This window comes from Carlito syrichta, unplaced genomic scaffold (assembly GCF_000164805.1).
Source record: "Carlito syrichta isolate Samal-C Ts95f unplaced genomic scaffold, Tarsius_syrichta-2.0.1 Scaffold312060, whole genome shotgun sequence".
Taxonomy (NCBI): domain Eukaryota; kingdom Metazoa; phylum Chordata; class Mammalia; order Primates; family Tarsiidae; genus Carlito; species Carlito syrichta.
Genome location: NW_007256156.1, coordinates 298,300 through 321,457, shown reverse-complemented (window position 1 = coordinate 321,457; position 23,158 = coordinate 298,300). Strand labels below are relative to the sequence as shown.

The window sequence follows — 23,158 nt, the reverse complement described above, 5'->3', positions numbered from 1 at the left end:
ATGTTAAAGACAAGTGAAAGGTTTCTGTGTCTTCAGTATGAAAGATTAGGATTATAGATAAAAAAGAGTTGCTTAAAATATGCCATAACATTTCATTTAAAATATAATTAGAATGTCTGGTCCACATTGAAATTATTAATGTAAGCGTAACTGTTAAAAAGCTATCAAAAGAGAGATTCTATTGAATTGGCCTCTGCTATTCATTTGTTTTCTCCTGGAGGTTTCTGTTTGGCAGTGACAATATGATCTCTAAACTACGTTATTCTTCTGCATTTTTTTTGGTAAATTTTCTGTATGTGTTTTTTAGACAAAAGAAAAATCACCAGTTTATAAAAAAGGAGCCTGAAGAGTTTGCTCCTGAAATACAGACACAGGTTTTTATAAAAAGGATATTGGTTTCTTGCTAGCTATAAAAAGCGACTGAAAGGTGTCAGACCTGAAAACAAATTCTCACAGTGTTTTCAGTGTTGGCTGTTTACAAGGCATTCAATAGAACAGAGATAGATGGATACCATACAGTTCGTGTAATAACTTGGTACGTTAGCCTCCTAGAGGAATCAGGTATATGAAGTCCTTTACTCCAAACTCTTATCAATTGCTTAATTGATTTCAAATTGCCCCAGTGGAAAGGCTGAGCAGGAATTCACTGTGCTTTACAAACTCTACTGAAATGTCTGCAGGATTTCCCAATTCTGCCTAGTCTCCTTTAGCCAGCCCTGAGCACCGGGTTCCTAAGCATCTGGTGTCACAATTTCAAGTTGCTGGTGTTTCTCCCCTTTGATAGCCAGAACTGGTGCTGGACGACAAACTGGGGACTCAATCAGGAGTGAAGAGCGAGGCTGGGGAGCTGCCTTACTGTCCTCCCAGGATCCTCCAGTATTCTTAATATCGGGAGACAAGGGGCACTTGTGTTTTCACTCTTGGATCTGCCAATGAGCTTTTTTTCCCACACAGGCATATTAAGTGCCGTGTATGTAAACAGCCTTCTACAGAAGGAAGGCTGTAGTGTATGAGCAAAGTGAGACAAGGCAAAAACAACACAGACGCCTAAGCATTCCATAGTAAGGTCATGGACTAGCACATTTTGCATCCCTGGAAAGTTACCCCAAAGGATGGTTATCAATCTATCTCTCAAAATTGGTAATTGTGGATCCGTGGCCCAGAGAAGAAATCACAGGAAAATAAACCCAACATATTACAGTGTGTTTTTCAAAATAACAACAACAACAACAAAATAAAAACTTGAAAGCACCAATAGCCCTATTGGACACTTGAGCAGAAGTACCCTACTGTAATGATAGGCTTGAATTTGTACTCTGGACTCTGAATACTCTCCTTCTTCACATGGAATCGCCAAGTGAGTCTGAGTCATCCAAGGACAGAGGCAGGTACAGGTCCTGCAAGAATAGAAGAGACAAAGTTAACTTTCCTTTTCTTTACATCTTGAGCTCTGGAATGACTGTTTTTGTTTTGGGGTTTTGTTTTGTTTTGTTTTTCGAGTTGGAGTCTCGCTTTGTTACCTAGGCTGGAGTGCAGCAATCATGGCTCACAAACAGCAGCCTTGAACTTTTTGGCTCAAATGATCCTCCTGTCTCAGCCTCCCAAGTAGCTGGGACTACAGGCATGCACTACCACACTCGGCTAATGTTTTATTTATTTTACCTTTTGTACAGCTGGAGTCTCCTTATGTTGCCCAGGCTGGTCTCAGACTCCTGGCCCCAAGTGATCCTCTTGCTTCAGGCTCCCAAAGCACTGGGATTACAGGCATGAGCCACTGCACTTGGTCCAGTTTTAACTTTTTTTTGGGGGGGGGTTGGAGATTTCACTCTGTCACTCAGGTTGGAATGCAGTGACATGCTCACAGCTCACTACAGCCTTGAATCCCTGGTCTCAAATGATTCTCCTCCTTCAGCCTCCCGAATACATAGATCTACAGGTGCATGCCACCATGTCTAGCTAATGTTTTGATTTTTTGTAGAGGCAAGTTCCTGCTGTGTTGCCTAGGCTGGTCTCAGACTCCTGGGCTCAAGCAATCCTCCCTCTTTAGCCTTCCAAAGTGCTGGGATTACAGGCGTGAATCATTGTGCCTGGTAGTTTTTAAAAATTAATACAATCTTTAATTTTTCTTACAAAATAATTATAGAGTCACAGAAAGTTGAAAAAAATGTACAGGGAGGTACCCTCATACCAATGTACTCTTCACTCAATTTTCCCTAATGGTAGTATTGTGTAATTTTACATGCACTCGTGTGTGTGTGTGTGTGTGTGTGTGTGTAGCCCTATGCAATTTTATCACATGTGTATATCTGTGTGACCATCTCCACAGTCAAGGCACAGAACTGTACCCTCACCACAGGGCTCCCTTGTGCTACCTCTTTATAGCTCCATACACTCCTCCCCTAGCCTTAAGCTGGTAACCAATAATCTGTTTCCTATCTCTAGTTATAATTTCAGCAGTTCAAGAATGCTATTGTGGATGAAATAATATATATATATTATATATATATAATTATATATATATTACATATATATAATTATATATATATAATAATATATATATGATCTTCTGGAATTGGTCTTTTTCATTATGTATAATCTTTTGAAATTGGTCTTTTTCATTCAGCATACTTCCGTAGAAACTCATCCAAGTTACTTCATGTATCAATTGCTCCTTTATATTGCTGAGTAGTATTCCATGATTTAGATGTGTACCACAGTTTATTTAACCATTCACCTCTTGTGCAAATGTGGAAGGATTCTAGTTTTGGGCTATTGCAAATAAAGCTGCTGTCAACTTTGTGTACAAGCTTTTGTGTGATCCTAAGTTTTCATTTCTCTGGAATAGATGCCCAAAAGTACAATTGCTGAGTTCTGTGGTAATTGCATGTTTAACTTTGTAAGGACTGTCATATTGTTTTCCAGAGTGGTTGTACCATTTACATTCTTACCTCTCACCAGCATTCTATTTTTCCACATCCTCACCACTATTTGGTGTTTTCTCTATTTTTTACTTTATGCCATTTTTGTACATTTGTAGTGATATCTAATTGTGGGTTAAATTTGCCTTTCATGGTGGGAAAAATCTTTTCATGTGCTTAGTTGACATCTGTATTTCCTCCTTGGTGAAATGTTTCTTCATGTCTTTTGTTCATTTCTTAATTGGATTTTTTTCTTACAGTTGAGTTTTAAGAGTTATTTTTATATTCTCTAAATATATCTTTAGTTAGGTATGTGGGTTGCAAATATTTTATCCCAGTCTATAGCTTGTCTTTTCATACCTTTTGCATGGTCTTTAGCAAAGCAAAAGTTTTAATTTTGATAAGGTCCAATTTATCAATTTTTCTTTATATATTTTACTTTTGTTGACAAATCTAAGAATTATTTGCCTAATATCTATTTTTTGAGTTTATTTTTGCATAAGATGTGCGGTTTCGGTCAAAATACTTTTTTTTTCTTATGAATTTTCAATTGCTCCAGCACAATTTATTGAAAAGACTATATCCTTTCCATTGACTGACATTTGTTCTTTTGTCAAAATCAGTTGTGAATACATATATAGGTCCATTCCAGGCTTCCAGAGAACTTCCAGGCCCTGAACAAATGGAAACTAAGAAAATGTATCACATCTATCTACTTCTAACTTATTTTCTGGTGCTTCTATTTCCCACTGGGAATGGGGATTTCTAGCTCCCATATTGCCCCAAGTCTTGTCTGTGTCTCTAGGAGATGGCAGGTAGGAGGTGGTATGGTACTGATTTTTTTCCCATTATTCCCAGAGATTTATTGCTTTATTGGAGATCCTTGTGATTCTTCTTGGACTTCATCCATAGTTTAAATCAATGGTTTTTAAATCCCATCTTTCTCTCCCTCTCCCCTTCCCCATCCTCCACCAGTTTTCTAAGAAAATTGTGTTTGGTCATTTAGAACAGGGATGCCAAATCTTGTCTCTGTCCTGGTTATTTCTGTACAGATGTCCCCTTGATATAATTTTTTTTTACATATTTAAAGGACTATACAAGAAACAAAACCCTTTCTCTCTTTCTCTCTCTCCATCTCACTCATTTCTGTTCTTCTCCCCTTCCCCAAATGGAGCAGTTTGAAAGCCATTGCTTTCATATGTTATTAGTAAGATATCAAAGAGAACTGGAAAATCAACTCTGTGGCTATTTAAAGGGCCCTCCCCCCACCCTGCTTTGGTACAACATGAACAAAGATCTTCAGTGTGAAATTGTCCAAGAAAATTGGAGAACAAAAACAGCTCTTCTTGAGGTAGAGGAAAAAGTAGGAATGAGGAAAGGGATCAAGAGAGGAGAGGAAAGGACTGACTGACTTATCTAACATTGAGAAAGCTTTTTGCCGAGAAAGGAGGGGCAGGAAAACTTTCAGGCAGCTTACAATGGAAAGCAGTATAAAGCATATTCAGAAGTCCAAGGTTTTATCCTTGGCTAATTAGTACTATGATATTGTATAAGTCTTTGAGTCTTGGTTTCTTCATCAATAAAATGCAGCCTTTGGAATGGACAAGCTGTAAGATCTCTTCCAGCTCTGAGACTATAATCTGGGATTCTTAACAGAATATCGAATGATTAAAAGCACAACAAAAGTAACTAAAGCAAATAGACTCAGTTCTCACCAACCTACCATCTTTTCACTGTAAATCAGGGTTTAGCACACTTTTCTGTAAAAGGCTAGATAGAAAATATTTTAGACTTTCTTTGCTGGCCACATATGGTCTCAGTCACATAGTCTTCTGTGTTTGGGTTTTGTTTCTTTTATAGTCCTTTAAATATGTAAAAAAAAATTTTATATCAAGGGGACATCTGTACAAAAGTAACCAGGACAGAGACAAGATTTGACATCCCTGTTGTAAATGACCAAACAAAATTTTCTTAGAAAACTGATAAACAGGTAGGAAGTACAATGCTGAGAAAATAATAGAAGTATAACAAATACTTGTAAAATCGAATTGAAGCAAAGTGGCATACAATGGAGTTGTATCTGAAGGGATTCATTCTCAGGTACTTGAGTAAAGTGAAAATTGAACATAGTCAAAAGTATCTTTGAAATTTGGACTTCTAGAAAGGTGGAGTATGACCTTTTAAAAATCTGTTTTTCTATAAATGCAATAACACTGGCAAAATTTGTCAATATCAACTTTTTTCGAGTTCTGGAAATTAATGAAAAGCTTACAACAACCCCAGAGGTGCTTATTCAAGAAAAATGGATGAATTTTGTAATAATACTAAGATTTTTGGTGCTTTAACTTGCCTTATTTCCATTTTTCCTCTCCCCAGAGCCATGACAGCTTTGAAAATCCACAGCCTCCCAACTACAGTATGTTTGAAAAATAGCAACCTAGTAGCCACTGGAGGACAGTTGAGGAGTTTGGAGCTCCCCAAGATGCCCCATTCCCAGACTGGCACTCTTTGACCTGTGAGGTATCTCCACGGAAACTCCCACTTGCTGGGTTCTTCATTTGACCTGACTCAGAGCCCACTGTGAACAGCCTTTTCAAGGGGACATTAATCAGTTCTAATTGTTTAAAAATTGCAGCTATCTGGGGTGGGAGTAAGAGTTGGGCAAATGAAGCTACTCAAAACCTTAAAAGGAAAAGCCATAGAATTTAGGTACCTGTAGGGAGCGTTGGACAGCTCTGACATATTCCTGGGAATCTAGGAGGCCAGGCACATATTAGGACTGGGTGTATACTCAGAAAAGACCTGAGAAGGTTCTAATATCTTCTCTCTGGCTTACCTTGAGGCCATGTGCAAGCAGCAAGTGAAAACTAAGTTGTAAGTTGCCTGGAAGAGCACTGAATTCCAGTCCCAACACAGGAACAGAACCAATCAGAAAGGCTGGGAGGCTTATTGGATAAAGGCGTTTAAGGAATCAAGCAAAATTATCCTTTTCATTCAATTATCATTATTAAAAATGAAAAAGAAGTTAAGACATTCCCAGATAAACAAAGATACAGAATTCATTGCTAGCAAACCTGTTCTGCAAAAAAATACTAAAAATAATCCTCCATGGAGAAATGACAGGATACAAGACAGTAATTCAAATCTACATTTAAAAAGTAAAAAAAAAAAAGAAAGAAAGAAAAGAAAAGAAAAGAAAAAGTAAATGCGTAAGTAAATACAAAAGAGAATACAATTTTAATTTTGTAACTCTTTTCCTCTTTTTCAAAAATAAATTTAGGCCGGGCTTGGTGACTCAGCCTGTAATCCCAGCACTTTGGGAGGCCGAGGTGAGTGGATTGCCTGAGCCCGTGGGTTCGAGACCTGCCTTGGCAACTTGACGAGACCTCATCTCTACAATAAATCAAAAGTTAGCCAGGTGTGGTAGCGCGCGCCTGTAGTTCCAGCTACTTGGAAGGCTGAAGCAGAAGGATCGCCGGAGCCCAGCAGGTTGAGGCTGTGGTGGCCGGGAGCGGCCATTGCACTCCAGTCTGGGTGACAGAGTGAGAGTCCAACTCAAAGAAAAAAAAATTTTTTAAAATAAATATTACCATCTCCATCTCTGTATTTTGACCTTTTTTTTTTTTTTTTTTTTTAGATTCCACATATAAGTGAGATCATGCAATTTTTTTTTTCTGTGTCTGGCTTATTTTAAAAGACAACTACATGCACTAGTAATTATAAAAATGTGTTCATGGACTTATGTATAAAGACATAATTTTATTTCAATAAGAGTACAAAGAAGGAAGAACAGAGCTACACTATAGCAAAACTTTTATACACAATTTAAATTAAGTTGGTATTAAAGTAGATTGTATTAAAATGTTAATTGCAATCCCCAGGGCAATCACTAAAAAAAAAACCAAAAAACAAAAACAAAATAAAATTAGTATGAAAACAAAAAAGAAACTAAAATTGTACACTAGAAAATTACATCTAACACAGAAAAGGCAAGAATTGAATAATAAAAGATGACATTAAGACATATAGAAAATTTCAAAATGGTAGATGTAATTTCTAATTTACCAGTAATTATATTAAACATAAACAGATTAAGCACTCAAAGGCAGTGATTGGCAGAATGGAATTTTAAAAACATGACCCAGTCCTATGCTGTCTAAAAGACACAAATATGTTGACAATAAAATGATGGAAAAAGATTTACTATACAACCAAAAACTAAAATAGAGCTAAAATATCAATGCTAATAGCAGAAAAAAAAATACATTTTAAGACCAAAATTGTTTCTAGAGAAAAAGAACATTTTATAGTGATAAAACTATCAATATATCTAGAAAACATAATTATAAATATTTATGCACCTTAACAACAGAGTACATGAAGCAAAAACTGATGGAATTGAAAGGAGAAATAGACAATTTAACTATTTTATTTAAAGACTTCAACACTCTGCTTCCAGTAATGGAAAGAACAACTCGGCCAAAGATCAACAGGTACATAGAGGACTTGAGTAACACTATACACAAACACATCTATGGAATACTCTACCCAACAATAGCAGAATGCACATTTTTTTTCACCTGCCCATGAAACATCCTCCAAGATAGATCATGTGCTAGGCCATAAAACAATTCTTGATACATTTTGAAAGCTTGAAATCATACAAAGTATATTCTTTGACTACAGTGATATTAAATTAGAAAGCAATAATAGACACTTAGGAAATCCACATATGAGGGGAGGACTCAAAAAAACCCCAGAATTTATTTATAAAAAAAAAATTTGTACTTTCATTCTTACATGTTTAAATTTCAGTCACCTTCACAATACTCTCCGTTTGATGCAATACATCTTTTGAGACAGTTTTTTCACTGGTCAAAACAGTTTTTGAACTTGTCAATTTTGATGCCTTTTAGTGCTTCTGCCATTTTTTCCCCACCTCTTTGATATAGACAAAAGGTTTCCCTTTAAGGACTTTTTTCATGGGTGGGGGAGAAAAAGAAAAAAAGAAAAGTCGTTTGGGGCGAGATCAGGTGAATAGAGAGGGGGAGGCATAGGGTCATGCCATTTTTTGGTCAAAACTGCTGAACGCTCAGCAAAGTGTGGGCAGGTGCATTGTCATGGTGGAAAAACCAGTCATCTGTTTGCTACAACTAGGGACTAGGGAGGTTTCTTCCACAAATCATGATGCAAACTTCCCCAAATTTCCAGATAAAAACTTTCGTTGACCGTTTGATCCGGAGAAACAAATTCCGAGTGTTCTACAAGGGGCCTGTCCTCCAAAAAAATAATTCTGGGTTTTTTGGGGGCCCCCTTGTATGTGTGGAAATTAAACAATTTACAGCTTACTAACCAGTAAGTCAAAGGTGAAATCACAATAAAAAACTAGAAAATACTTTGAGATAAAGGAAAATGAAATCACAACACACCCAAACGTATGGGATGCAGCCAAAGCAGTTCTCGGAGGGAAACTTGTATGAAATGTTTCAAATATGCTAATCCGGCCGGGCTCAGTGGCTCAGCCTGTAATCCCAGCACTTTGGGAGGCCAAGGTGAGTGGATTGCCTGAGTCGGAGGGTTCGAGACCCGCCTGGGCAACGTGGCGAGATCTCATCTCTACAACACATCAAAAATTAACCGGGCGTGGTAGCGCGCCTGTAATTTCGGCTACTTGGAAGGCTGAGGCTGAAGGATCGCCGAGCCCAGCAGGTCGAGGCTGCGGTGGCCGGGAGCGGCCACTGCACTCCAGTCTGGGCGACAGAGTGAGACTCCAACTCAAAAAAAGAAAAAAAAAACTTAACAAATATGCTAATCCAATAGAAACAGAGAGTAGATTAGTGATCGCTGGGGTTGATTGAAATGGAAAGGGGAAAGGGTTGCCACTGCTAACGGGTATGGAGTTTCTTTTGAGTGTGATGAATATGTTCTAGATGAATATGTTAGATAGCGATATATATTTTACAACTTTGTGATTATACTAAAATCTACCAAACTGTACAGTTTATTTTATTTATTTATTTATTTATGTATTGAGTTGGAGTCTCACTCTGTTGCCCAGACTGGAGTGCAGTGGCTGCTCCCGGCCACCACAGCCTCATCCTTCTGGGCTCCGGCGATCCTTCCGCCTCAGTCTTCCAAGCAGCTGGAACTACAGGCGCGCGCTACCACGCCCGGCTAATTTTTTGATTTTTATTGTAGAGATGAGGTCTCGCCAAGTTGCCCAGGTGGGTCTCGAACCCGCGGGCTCAGGCAATCCACTCACTTCAGCCTCCCAAAGGTGCAGGATTACAGGCTGAGCCACCGAACCCGGCTCAAACTGTACACTTTAAAATGGTGAACATTATAGTGTGTAAATTATATCTCAATAAGCTGTTATTTTTAAAAAGTAACTTTGAAAATTCCTTATGTTGACAATTAGTGTTTATATGATCCTGAGAATGCAACCATATACAGCAATATGCATGTAAGGATGTATAATAGATATAGTAATATTCCAAATATAATGATGTGCACAAATGTAAAAGATAGTTTTGAAGTTGTTTTGCTCCAATACTATGTTGTCATTATTGACTAATTCTTATTAAGTCAAACCTGTATATAATGAAACTCCACTGTAGTAGAAAAATCATAGGACTAAGAGTTCAGAGACCTAGATTCTAGGTTTACCTTTGCTGTTTAGCCTCCCTTTTCAGGGTCTTCCTTTCTATATCTTAAAATTAATTAAGATGTAGACTGTAAGATCTTTTCCTTTTTATATGTTAAAATTCATTAAGATGTAGCTGCAAGATCTTTAAGGTTCCTTCTTGTTGTAAAGTTCTATAAAATATAACTCCAATCATTGCCAATTTTTTTATTTAGTGATACCAAAGCAAGAGAAATAAAACAGGCAGTACAAAAGGGCTTTTTAATAATATGGAAGCACTGAACCACTGCGTTTCAGCATTCACCCTTGCTCTTAGTTGTTCATGTGACAGACACGTCATTTGGAGTTGCTTGGTTGGTGGGAAAATTTATCTGAGAAGATTGTTTCAGACTTTATCTCAGAGGAAGAGAGAATGGGCCTAAGGGTAGAATTGTAAGGAGATTCCATTTGCTGCTGCTATGACTCTGATTGAATAGGGGGAGATGCAGGATATAGAGAGAATTTATAGGACTGGGCCTAGTTATGAACTTCTGAACTTCTGTACCTCTATCAATTTTGTATTCAAAATATATTTTTCTTGTCTGGGTAGAATAACGTTCAGGAAAAGGAATTATCTCAACATTCTGTTTTTGTTGATTGATATGCAGAAATACAGAAACACACATATTGCTTAACAATACAAATAATTTGCACCTGAAATTCATTTGCTTAGTCCCTTGGAGCCCTACAGAACAAAATGTTTGTAACAAATACAGCTGTGCTGGCGATACTATTGTGTTAGAGAAAACAAAAAGTTGGTCTCTGGTCCAAGGAGCTTATAGTCCAAAGGAAATCAGGGAGGAGTTTTGAGAAACCTGGCTTCTAGTCTGCGTTTGCTATTTCCCAAATGTGCCCTGTACTTTTATGATGGCATGGCTTTGTTCTTGCTGATTTTTAAAAGAGCTGGAATGTCTGTTCTCTTCACCAGCCATCAAAAACATACTCAACCTTCAAGGCCCCACTTAAATGTCGCCTCTGTGAAAAGTTTTCCACATCTTTCATCCTCCCCCAGTAGGATGTCTTTCCCACCTTTCTTTGTGCTCGTGCAGTCCTTTCTTTAACTCTTTATCACACTAACCAAATCCACTTATGTTAGAGTTATTTGGGTCCGTGATTTGAGGGTCAGGTTATTTATCAAACTATCTCTCCAAGGACTTATGGGAGGATAAGAGAAGTCTGGAAGAAGAGGAAAATATATATTTAAGTAATGGTAGTCATATTTCCGAATAATATGTTGAATATATTTTCCTTTGATCTTTAGCAACTTTGGATGCAAAATGTCTCCAAATTTCAAGTCATGGGTGCAATCACTAGTTTAGAAAAAACTAATATACTAAAGAGTTTCCCTATGTTTTCAGATTTTGTTTTGAACATCTTTAATATGGTACTTTTTCCAAAGGGAATTCTCAATAAATTTTTACTGAATCACACTGGGGCTATCTTTAGCCTCTATACCCCTTTTCCTCATCTGTAAAATGGAAATGTATCTTCCCTATCTCTTCCACAGGGATATCATCAGGTTAAATGAGAAAATCACTGTGCGATAAGACAAAGCAGTATGGAAATGCAAAATGTTGTTCTCATTAACTATCTAAGAATTTACTTTGTGTCCATATCGTAGCACTTGAGTATGCGGACTTTGGCTAACCCCATTGCAGCTGCATTAAAGAGGATTCTCCATGAACTGCTTAAGAGAGGAAGCCAAGAGGCTGATTACAGCTTAGGGCCCCACCACAGCCATCAAAAGTTACCAAAGGGATGCTGGGACTTCAAGTTTCTTTCCAATTGCGCAGGAGGAAAGTCGTGGCCTCAGCCACCTGCTTCCTGTTTCTACCATGACTCACACCTTTAGGTCTGCTTGGACAGAAGTTCAGATGAGATCTGCTCCGACCCACTGCCCAGGGACTTGATGGTGCTAAGGCTTGGGTAGCTGTGTGAAAGGAGGAGCACGAAGCTGGGACCTGAAACCCAAGGGGACTTAGCCACGGTCACAAGACCCTTTTTAGTTTATTCAGAAAAAATCAGTTCAAACTCCAATACTGCTGGTGTAAGCATGAGGCTATTGCTTCCTGATAGGCTTCATTGAGAGGTACACAACATTATTCCTATGATATTCCTGCCCTAAATGCATAATGTGAATCTAATCACAAGCAAACATCAGACAAGCCTAAATTGAGAGGTATTCTACCAAATAATTAGTCTGTACTCTTTATGTCTACACTATATTACTGAAAGATAATGAAAGCTCAGGTACTTTTCCAGATTAAAGAAGACTAAAGGGACATGAGAACTGAATGAAATGTGTGATCCTGGACCAGAAAAGAACATCATTGAGGCAAATTAAGAAAGTTTGAATATGGATAATAGAGTATATAATAGTATTGTGCCAGTGTTAGCTTTCCTCATTTTAATATTGTATTATGGTTATGAAAAAAATGTTTTTATTCGTAAGAAATACACACTGATGTATTCAGAGGTAAAGGAGCATGATGTTGGTTCTTAATCTCAAATAGTTAAAAAAAATAACAAAATGTACTATATATATGTATGTGTGTGTATATAATTACATATATATACAGAGAGAGAAAACATGAAAATAAAGTAAATGGGGCTGGATTGCCTGAGCCCGAGGGTTTGAGATCCGCCTGGGCAACTTGGCGAGACCTCATCTCTACAATAAATCAAAAAATTAGCCGGGCGTGGTAGCGCGCGCCTGTAGGTACAGCTACTTGGAAGGCTGAGGCAGAAGGATCACCAGAGCCCAGCAGGTCGAGGCTGCAGTGGCCGGGAGCGGCCACTGCACTCCAGTCTGGGTAACAGAATGAGACTCCAACTCAAAAAAAAAAAAGTAAATGGGACAAAAACATAAACAACTGGTGAATCTTTATAAAGAGATACAGAAGTTCTTTCTTATTCTTATAAACATTCTGTAAGTTTGAAATGATATAAAAATAAAAAGTTTAACAATAATAAGAATTATACAAAAATCTAAATGTTTATTTTATGTAAAAGTTTGCTCTAGGAAACAATGTAATTTATTCCTTAATGTTTGTTTGCTTAACTGTTTTGAAAAAGAATAGTTTTCAAAATAAAATGATACACTGAAAATTCCACAGTTAAAACAGTGAAGCTCTGACAATCCTGCCACCTGTGAGCTTGCTTTAGTCCTTCAATGGTTAAAATAGTTTTTAGAATTGAGTGAAAAAACAAACAAGTGCCTGCAAGCCTAACTAAGAGAAACAGTTTAACAATGACAACACTCACCTCATGGGCTTATAGATGATGGGTCCTCAGCCTAAATGAACTGGACATGTCAGTTGGAAAGCTGAATAACTCAAATGTGCAGACCACATGCCCAAGCTACCTCCAGCACTTTGAGGAAGGTACTGATGGAAGGTACTAGGGTAGGTCATGCTTCCCAGAAGGGTGGTAAGGATAGAAAGGCAGGGGACAAAGATATAGTAGGAAGCAGTGTAGGACCAGGAGGGATGGTTCACACCTATAATCCCAGCACTTTAGGAGGCCGAGGCAGGAGGATTGCTTGAGTCCAGAAGTTCAAGACGAGTCTCGGAAACATAGTAAGAGATCATCTCTACACAAATAAAAATTTAAAAAAATAGCTGGGCATGGTGATGCATGCCTGTAGACCCAGCTGATCAGAAGGCTAAGCATGCCTGTAATCCCAGCTGATCAGAAGGCTGAGGCAGGAGGATCGCTTGAACCTAAGGGTTCAAGGTTGAGATGAGCCATGATCATGCCACTGTACTCCAGTCTGAGTGACAGAGTAAGACCCTGACTCAAAAAAATAAAATAAAATAAAATAAGTAGTGTAGTATAAGAGGTGCTATATGGACAGTGGTACAAGAGGTTGACTACTCTCATCTTGGAATGTCCATATTAACAAGCTTTGCTGCTCAACAACAATTTTCATCCATCTCACAATCTCTGGGTAATACTGGCCACACAGTTCAGTGAGTCCTTCTTTGGGGAAACCAAATAGCTCAGCAGAACAATCAGAGGAATCAATAGCAGATGTTAAAGGGTTCATTAAAGGAATGAAACAGGCATTTGAAATGATGGGGCAGACGATGGCCAGATTAACCAACAAATTAAAAGCCTGGTGTAGAGAAAAGGAAATGAAAATGAATGTCAGGCAATGTACTGTTAAATGTTTAACAACCCACTTTTTGTGAGAAAACATCAATCACCTTGATTTATAGTATTTGCCAGTTTTCATGGTGTAAATTTCCCCACCATAGGCAAGTTGAAGTTGTCAACATGATGTTACTGAACAGAGCTGGGAAGCAATGCATACAATCAGTTCTCACTAGTAAGTTTTTTTTTTTTTTTTTTTTGAGTTGGAGTCTCACTCTGTCACCCAGACTGGAGTGCAGTGGCCGCTACCGGCCACCGCAGCCTCGACCTGCTGGGCTCCGGCGATCCTTCCGCCTCAGCCTTCCGAGTAACCGGAATTACAGGCATGCGCTACCACGCCCGGCTGATTTTTTGATTTATTGTAGAGATGAGGTCTCGCTGCCCAGGCGGGTCTCGAACCCGCGGGCTCAGGCAATCCACTCACCTCAGCCTCCCAAAGGCATGGGATTACAGGCTGAGCCACCGAGCCCGGCTTCACCAGTAAGTTTGAACTGGCACCAGCATACCACTGGTAGTAAGTGACTTGGGTATCAGTCCTACAGCTATGTTAACCTAGTAAGTGACTTAACTTTTCTTGGTCTCAATTTCCTCATTTGTAAAATGTCAACCTTAAAAGATTATTGAGAGTCAAATAAAACTAGTCTATCTCCACCTGTCTTCTAGCTCCGACCATCTATGGTTCTATGATTGAGTTAGCTGTATTGGTGGCTTTTTGCCTTTTTCCATCTCACATGAAGTCCTGAGATGAGAGAGAAGTCAAGAGCATCCTAGTGGAAGCTGCTCCACAGTGTGGTACTCAGGGAAGAAACCGCATCAACACTATCTCAGGTATAAGAGGTTCAAGGCAGTGACTGCTCCAGATTTCCTACACAGTAGAGATTTCTGGGTAGGAATCTGTTTGTATAATGAAGCTAAGGAATTTGTACACTTCTATTATTTTGATGATATATTTATTTCAAATAGCTTAAGGGATATAAATTGTACCCAAGACCAATGCAATGTATATGTGTGCTCTCTTTCTACATTGCACCAGAATCTGCCTGGTAATAAAGAGTACATAGTGAAACTAGGGTCTATTCATCTGTTGATGTCCAACAAATCTATAGAGAGTAACTCAGTGAAACCTTTTATGACTGTTGTCTTTGTTACTTCTATTGGTTGGTGCCTGGTGACATAAGTTGTTGTCAGTACTCTCGTTGCTATGTCTCTGAACTGGGTCAACAAATGCTGTACCCACCTCCCACGCCCAGACATAGTTAGGTTACTTCATTGGCTCAGAATAGGCAGTTGGGACCTTTGTACTTTTTTCTTTTGGAAGAAGTATCAGAATGTAATTGGAAATAAATAAACCAGGGGTCAGAGAAATACATAAAAGTGACTAAAAGCTTGGTCTCTGCTGGAATTCCCAGGACTTCAAGCTAATGGAGCCAGATGAAGGGAAATGCTGGCCCTAATGTGCTGTTGAACTAGAATGAAAGAGAAAACCTTGACCTAGCCATTCAAGAAACGAAGTGCAAAGGGGTTTAGTAAGGTATAAGAGACATAATACCTTGTGCTTCCGGAGGCTGCCAGGACTGGTGGGCGTAGAGATAGGAGACTGCTTAGACTTGGGGGTAGAGAGCTGGCTGCTGGAGGTTCCGTTTGCTAGCCCAAGGCAAGAGAAAAGGAAGGGATAAAAATCAACAGCATACAAAGGAGCAAGTTATCCCTTCCCTCTGAAGACACTAAGAACATTCAAATGAGGTACACAGACAACCAAGTGATTTGGCAAGTAGAACAAGGGTGAAAAGAAACATATTCCTCAAAAGGGCAGAACTGCAGTTCTCAGTTAATTAGATCCCTGCGTGGTGCAAGGCGGTCATCCTCCCACCCTTTCTCCTGAGTACTTCCCAGTCATAGGGGTCTGTTTCTTTTCAAATCTTTTTCATATTCATTCCTAGGTTTGACCCTAACATTACTGGGAGGAGTCTGGGAAAGTATTATTTTACTTCAATTTCATAGAGAAGAAAAGTGAAGCACAGAGTGGTTATGTGCCTTACCTTTAAAGGGGAAGAAATATGGGAGATTTGGCCCAGGGCATATCCCCTTTGGTGGCAGACGATGGGGTAGGTGCAAGACAGCCCCATTGTTAATCTCTATCCCTCTTTTTTTCTCTCATCTCTTCCCATTTTCCCCTACCTCATCATGGGTGAAAAGAACAGGAGAAAAGAAAGAGAAAGTGGGCTAGTCAAGAGGAAGAATGAAAGAGAAAGTGGAGGAGAAACAAAGTGAAACATAAAGGCTCAAACAGCAAAATAGGCAAAGGAAAGAATACCAAAAAAGATCAGGAATGGAGGAGAAAGGAGACAAGGAAGATAGGATAAGAGATTAGAAGAAAAGAATGAGGATGTTGAAACATGTAGAAAGGGATAGATAGATAGATAGATAGATAGATAGATAGATAGATAGATAGATAGATAGATAGATAGATAGGAAAGGTAGACAATGGTGGTCAGAATCAAGGTGCATCCCCATTTGTCTCTAGCTAGAAAAGGCTGAAAATGAGATGACTTTGTTTTTAATATCTTCATAGTCCATTGTGTTCTCAAATTGTTTTATATTCCCTCACTAATGAGCTTTTTAATATCCAATCATTAAAAAATGTGGTGCACTGAAATGGAACAACTAAACAGCTTTCAAAGTAGATTCATGTTCAGACATCTCATGCTAAAGTATTTTTTTTTTAAATCTTAAGACCTACATTGTTAAATAAAGCTATTCTGAAATGTGTTTTTAAAACTAAGGCAATTATTAGAAGGATGTATGGAGAGTGATAGAGAGAGAGTGGAGGGTGAGGAAGTAAAGAGGAAGGGGGGTGGGGAGGGAGGGAGGAAAGAAGGGAAAGAGGAAATAAATAGAAAATTGAAAGAGTGAAGCAGAAAGATGGCCTGAGAGTGTTGCTGTTAGTCCCACGGGTGAAGTTTAAACTGATGTATCATTAATATTTCCTGAGGATATATTCCTTCTGCACCACTTATAGTAATGTTTTCCTAGGTTCTGGAAATTGCACATCAACTGTAGAGATGGAAGAGACATCAATGTAGTGGTCACTGAGTTTATTCAAGTGCAAGTGGGCTGAAAAATGGATACTTAGGCATTCACTGTCTTCACTGTCTGGCTTTACCTATATATTTACTCATCTCTCGCTCACTCATCGAGAGGCCTTCCTTCCTGTCATTCATTCATTTAGCCAGGAGCTAGGGATTATTATCTAGGAGCCAGGCAAAGTATTAGACATTGGGGTTTCAGAGAGGAGTAAGTCACTTCCTGTAGGGACACAAGTAAGAATCTAGCAGAATAAGTGCTAAGATAGAGTCGTGCATAGGATGTTATTAGAGCTCAGAGAGATAGTCTTCGAGATCAGGGGACTGGGAGGCAAATAAGAAGAGACAACGCCTGAGAAATCTTGAAAGATGAATCTAGAACAGGCAAATCTATAGAAATAGAAAGTAGATTAATGGCTGCCAGGGGCTGGAGTTGGGAGGAAATGGAAAGTGTCTGCTAATGGGTATACAGTTTCTTTGGGGGAGACAAAGATATGCTGCCATTAAATGGTGGTGATTATTGCACAACTCTGTGGCTAAACTAAAACCTACTATTTTAAATTAGTGAATTATATGTTATGTGAATTGTATTTCAACACCACCATTAAGAAAAAAGATGAATCAGAGCTATTTAGGCAGAGAGGATAGAAACAGTATTCTAGGCATTAGAATCGCACCAGTGTACTCTCTTTGGCAGCAAATATGCTAAAATTGGAACAATACAGAGAAGATTAGCATGGCCCCTGCGCAAGGATGACACGCAAATTCGTGAAGTGTTCCATATTACAAAAAAGAAAGGAAGGAAGGAAGGAAGGAAGGAAGGAAGGAAGGAAGGAAGGAAGGAAGGAAGGAAGGAAAGAAGAAAGAAAAAAAAATTGCACCAGTAGGGGCAAAGACATGAAGGTGTGAAAGAATACAGTATGTTTACAGAAGTGTTAGTAACTCAAGAAGGCTCAAGCACAGAGTGCCAGCGGGGAGTTCAAATAGATAAGGTTGAGGACCTAGGATAAGGACCAGACCCTAAGGGCCTTTTGTGTGACCTATTAAGAAATTTGAGGCCCAGTGGGCCCAGTGGGCCCAGTGGGCCCAGTGGCTCAAGCCTACAATCCCAGCACTTTGGGAGGCCAGGAGGAGGAACACTTGAGGTCAGGAGTTTGAGACCAGCCAGGGCAACATAACAAGACCTTGTCTCTACAAGAAATTTTTTTTTTTAGGGATTAGCCTAGCTTGGTGGCATGCCTGTAGTCCTAGCTAGTCAAGGGTTGAGACAGAAGGATTGCTTGAATCCAGGAGTTTGAGACTGCAGTGAGCTGTGATTGTGCCACTACACACGCCAGTCTGGGAGACAAAGGGAGACCCAGAATCTAAAATAAATAAATAGATATTGATTAATTAAAAGTTTGAGTTTGGTTTCACAGGTTTATAAACTGAAAGTGATATGATCAAATTTGCATTCTAAAATTATTACTGCAGCTGCAGTTGTACGACTGGGGTGAGGTAGGGAATGGTGGGGTAGAAGCAAAGAGGTTGGTTAGAAAACATGGCATTAGTCCGAGTGAGGGGTGATAATGGCTTGAACTAAGGCAATAGGGGAAAGAGAAAATGGACACAGTGGTAGATAGAAACCTAAAGGCCAGATAAACTTAGAGTGCTATGTTTACATACTATGTAAGCCATCCAAAGAAGAACATGACATTTGCCATCAGCACGGAGATTGTGGGAGTTGGACTTTGTCAAGGCACTAAGTTTTCTGGTGAATAAAGCCTTTTTTTTGCACTTTAGGAAAGGCAAGAGTCTGTGGAGCCACAGTGGAGCAAAGCAGTCAATTATTCTTTATAAGAAATGAAGGAGTTAATAGTTGAAAGAGTTAATGAACCGCCTACAGTGCCTGAGGGCTTCCCCCAGAAGGACTGACCCCTAGCATTTAAGATGAGAAGCAATCTTGGAGACCTCTGTGAGCTGACAGGGAAGGCTTCCAAAAGAGCCCTGACTTTGGTCATAAATCTAACAGATGTGGGTATCCCTAGGTAAGTTCTCCTCTGGCATTTTGTTTTACATGATTGCTGTATTCTTCACGGATTCTAGTTTCCCAGCATTTGTTAGCCAAGCTATAAAGGAGTGGCTACTATACTCCCAATATTAAAACTTTTTTTTAACCTACACACTTATCTGAGAATGAGCCCACTGCCCTTGCCAAAATGTGGGAAATTGTTAACCACAAACATGTCTGCACGTGAGTCAGTTTCCACTTATTATTAGCTACAGATCTGAGTATATAGGCTCTTCTGCAACTTCCAGTTTTTTAGTCAATGTTCTCTAAAACTTTTTCACCTCCATAGCTTTAAAGTGTATCACATAAATATATATTCTACATATGCTTCTCTTTATATTATCTGCATATATGTATGTTTATATATGTTCCCTATGCTCCTCCCCTACTTCTCTTCCCCTAAAAATTAAGAATAAATCTTAAGCTATCAGTAAATAAGGACTTTACCTTTACTTTGTCATCAACATTCAACAAGATTTTTCCTTTTTTTTTTTTTTTTTTTGAGTTAAGAGTCTCACTCTGTCACCCAGGCTGGATTGTAGTCACACAATCACAAGTCACTACAGCTTTGATTTTCTGGGTTCAGGCGATCCTTCTGCCTCAGCCTCCCGAGTAGCTGGGACTACAGGTATGCATGCCACCATGCCCAGCTAATTTTTTTTTTTTTTTTTTTTTTTGTAGAGACAGGTCTTACTATGTTGCCCAGGCTGGTCTCAAACTCCTGGGCTCAATTAATCCTCTTGCCTTGGCCTCCAAGAGCGCTGGGATTATAGTCATGAGCCACTACGCCTAGCCTTCTACAAGTATTTTGTAAGTCAGTTTTTAATAATTTAACTACCATTCACTGCATTATTGAAAAAATGCAGACACTTCCCCCAGACTTTCCCAGAATTCCCTGATGGAATGAAATCCAAAGATGGACATAAAGAAATGAGAAAAGGTAGACACATGCACAGGCAAATGTAAATTAATCACGAGCTGAACAATTCCCTACATTTATAGACTAGATAAAAATGTATTCAAATACACATTTCATCTATGTATCGTGTGGGGAAAATCTGGAAAGGTGCCATTTGGTATGGATTCTGGAGCCAATTTATATAAATGTCAAGTAAAAGAAGCAGCAGGAAATAATGCAAATAGGGTCTGATGAACTGTGTGTGCTTGGATTGGTAAATCCATGTGGAAAGGCTGTCATGGTTCATTTTGAGAGTTACTGGAAATGGCACCACTGTTTGGTATCCCTCTGTTCTTTACTGAATGTCCTTAATTCTTGTCTCTGAACTTCCATTTCTCCATGGCAATTTGGGAATGTCTTGGGGGTCCTTCACCCTTTTTCACATGTCTCCCTCATTTCCCTCCTCAGAACCACAGCACATTCTCACTGTTCTCACCTTTTATTTATACATAGTCCAAATCATTTCAATCCTTTCTTCTCTTTGTAAGCCCCCTTTCCCCCTTTGCAACAAGGTGTATAAAAAATTTCCATCTCCTAGACTGCCTTATCAATCTCATCAACAAAAATAGGATAATAATTATTCTTTATTGAGTGTCTATGATAGGTCAGGTGCTCTCTCTCTCTCTCGCTCCCTCTCTGTCACATACACACATGTTCCTCTTTTTATTTTTAGATTAGACAATATAGTTTATTTAAAAAGTAAATTAAAGAGAGAGAAAGAGGAGATTCACCTTCCCAAGGCAGGGGAGGAGGCCAAAGCCAGGAAGCATGGCACATGTTCCTCTTAAAGGTAGCAAAGTCAGGATTTTAACACAGATCTCTTTTATTCCAAAGCCCATGTGGTTTTTGTTTGTTTTTAGTTTTTGATACATAGGTTCTTCCTTTTTTAAAGTAATTGCTTCTGGGATTACTTTCTGTGACAAATTTTCCTATGGGGGCTAGGGAGCTGGGAGAAAAGTTGCGGCTAAGAAAAGAGAAAGGAATAGGAAGAAGGTAGAAGTAGACACCAGAGATGACACTCATCTTCCAGACTCTATCCTATTTGATCTGGTTTAAACTAGAAAGTGGTTAGCAAGAGCTTTCTTTCATTCATGGAACCAGGAGGATATCATATACAGTGTCATAAACCAGCAGACAGAGTAGCCAACATGGCACGTGACTACCCTCATGCCACAGAGCTCTTTGGGAAGATGATATCTACACCCTGTCACTTCCCTCAGTTGGTGTCTTTCAGCTATGCAGCACAATTGCCAAGCTTGGCCCTGCACAGTTTTGGCTCAGTGGCTTCTTGAATGATTCTTGCCCCTATGCTAATAGTTAGATCCTTAGTTCTTTCAGCCTTTTCTGTCAGAAGGAAACAGGACAAGCTCAAACAGGATGGCTGATAAGGCAACTAGGCTGTCTTATCTAGATTAAACATATGGGGGGAAATGGATTTAAACATATGGGGGAAATGGATTCCTGGGAGTGAGTAATAAGGTTTTGGGGGTTAATTCCCAAAGAACAATGAGAGTCTGGTGTGAGTGGCCAAGGATAGAATGGGTCACCAGCCAGGCAGAGTTGATACTGAGTTCCCAGACTGTACTTTCTTGTCTGGAGGCTGGACTGATCCCTGGAAAGAAGGATGCAGCTGAATATAAGTTTGGTGTAAGTGGCCCCAGTTGTAGTGATTATACTTTCTGGCTTCAAGTTTGCATGACTAGAATGGCATAGAAAAAAGGGCCAACTTGATATCTGCTTTTCTCCCAACCTTTGACTGGAGACCAAACTGATTGAACGTTCATTTACTTAGCCCTGGCCTTCCCTCCCATTTTAATCCCAGCACTTGAATGTAGCTCAAAATCAAGACTCTTATTTTTATTTTATGTGTGTTTTGAAACATTGCTCACTGAAGATAACCCCACTCTGCCAAAAAAAAACCATGATCATAATCTCAGAGCCCGTTAAATTATTGCAGTTGTATTTCTACACTTATTTTCTAAGCATTTTATCATACCTTAACCCACATGATTCTTCTGATACCCCCAAGAGCTGATGGCCAGTTATTAATAATCTTTTAATTAACAAGGATAGAGGTTCAGAGAGGATATGACTTGCTTAAAGGTATAAACTCTGCCTCTCCTAAAAGGATGGTGGCTTCTGGGACTTGCTCTTGGAATCCATTTCAAAATCCCCTTAAAGTTAGCACATCACATACCACTGTGACCTTTTAGTGATTTATTTTCTGTCTTGTGTTCATAAAGGGAGATCTCAACATATGATTCAACCACTTCCTCATTTTTCTAATATGAGTATTGAGATGCTGTAAGCTTTCCTTCATTCCATTCCATAGATACACCGTTTTCTCCTTACAGACAAGGGGAATTTTTCTGGATGGCCATTCAAGTAGAACCAAGGTGGTTTCAACTTACATTAGAACAAGGCCAAGAGACAGATCTAGTGGTTTTCATACATCCATTCCAAAGAGCCCTTGGATGAGATGTGTGGATTGCTTTAGCTAATTGTTTCTGCTCAGTAGAAAAGCTTTTGTCCGGCTCCCCTGACTCATTAGTGAAGCAAGACTTGAGAGCCTGGAAACAGTTCTTCAATGACTTGACCAGAGGCTGGTTCTCAAGCCAAACTCAATCACAGGGTGTGAGATACTGTAGCTTCAGAAGATGAAATTTGAATTTTCTACCAGAATCTTAGACATCATGCGGTTGTGAATCCTTTAAATCAGGGGTCCCCAACTCCCAGACACAGACCAGTACCTGTTTGTGGCCTGTTAGGAACCTAGTCACACAGCTGGAGGTGAGCAGCACAAGGGGAGCTCTGCTTTCTGTCAGATCAGCAGCAGCACTAGATTCTCATAGGAGCGTGAACCCTATTGTGAACTGTGCCTGCGAAGGATCTGGGTCGCGTGCTCCTTATGAGAATCTAACGCCTGATGACAAACCTCACCTCCCACCCCACCCTCCACCCTGTCGGTGGAAAAATTGTCTTCCACGAAACCTGTCTCTGATGCCAAAAAGGTTGGGGACCGCTGCTTTAAATATAGAGAAGTAAGAGTCTTTCCTGTTGCAAACAAATTTATGTACCCAATCCTGCAATATTTTGATACAGATGAGTTTCCTTCAAGAAGAGGACAGGATTGTTTTCTCAGGCATGACAATGCTGTCAACATTTATTTTCCGTGGAATATGATTCTTCTCAGAACATGTTTCTGGTGGAGAAAGCTGTTGTCAATGCTTACTACTGCTTTTTCTGAGGCAAGAATTAGAACAAACTGCACTGCTTTTAATTTGCAGAAACACAGACTTTGGAGTCAATCAA

General features: G+C 39.3%; 1 protein-coding gene across 4 annotated transcripts in view; it reads right to left on the bottom strand.

Moving 5' to 3' along the window:
- Window positions 1–227: 227 nt before the first annotated feature.
- DCX (doublecortin) overlaps window positions 228–23,158 on the bottom strand; it is a 119,491-nt gene continuing 96,560 nt past the window's right edge. For 2 of the 4 annotated variants that reach the window (XM_008069460.2, XM_008069461.2), the window contains exons 6-7: window positions 15,305–15,399; window positions 228–1,397 (exon numbers count right to left, since the gene is read on the bottom strand). In XM_008069460.2, the coding sequence (XP_008067651.1) occupies window positions 1,341–1,397; window positions 15,305–15,399 (152 nt within the window). In that variant the 3' untranslated portion in view covers window positions 228–1,340. The remainder of the gene's footprint in view (window positions 1,398–15,304; window positions 15,400–23,158) is intronic. The other 2 variants (XM_021718264.1, XM_021718263.1) reach the window with 1 other exon arrangement.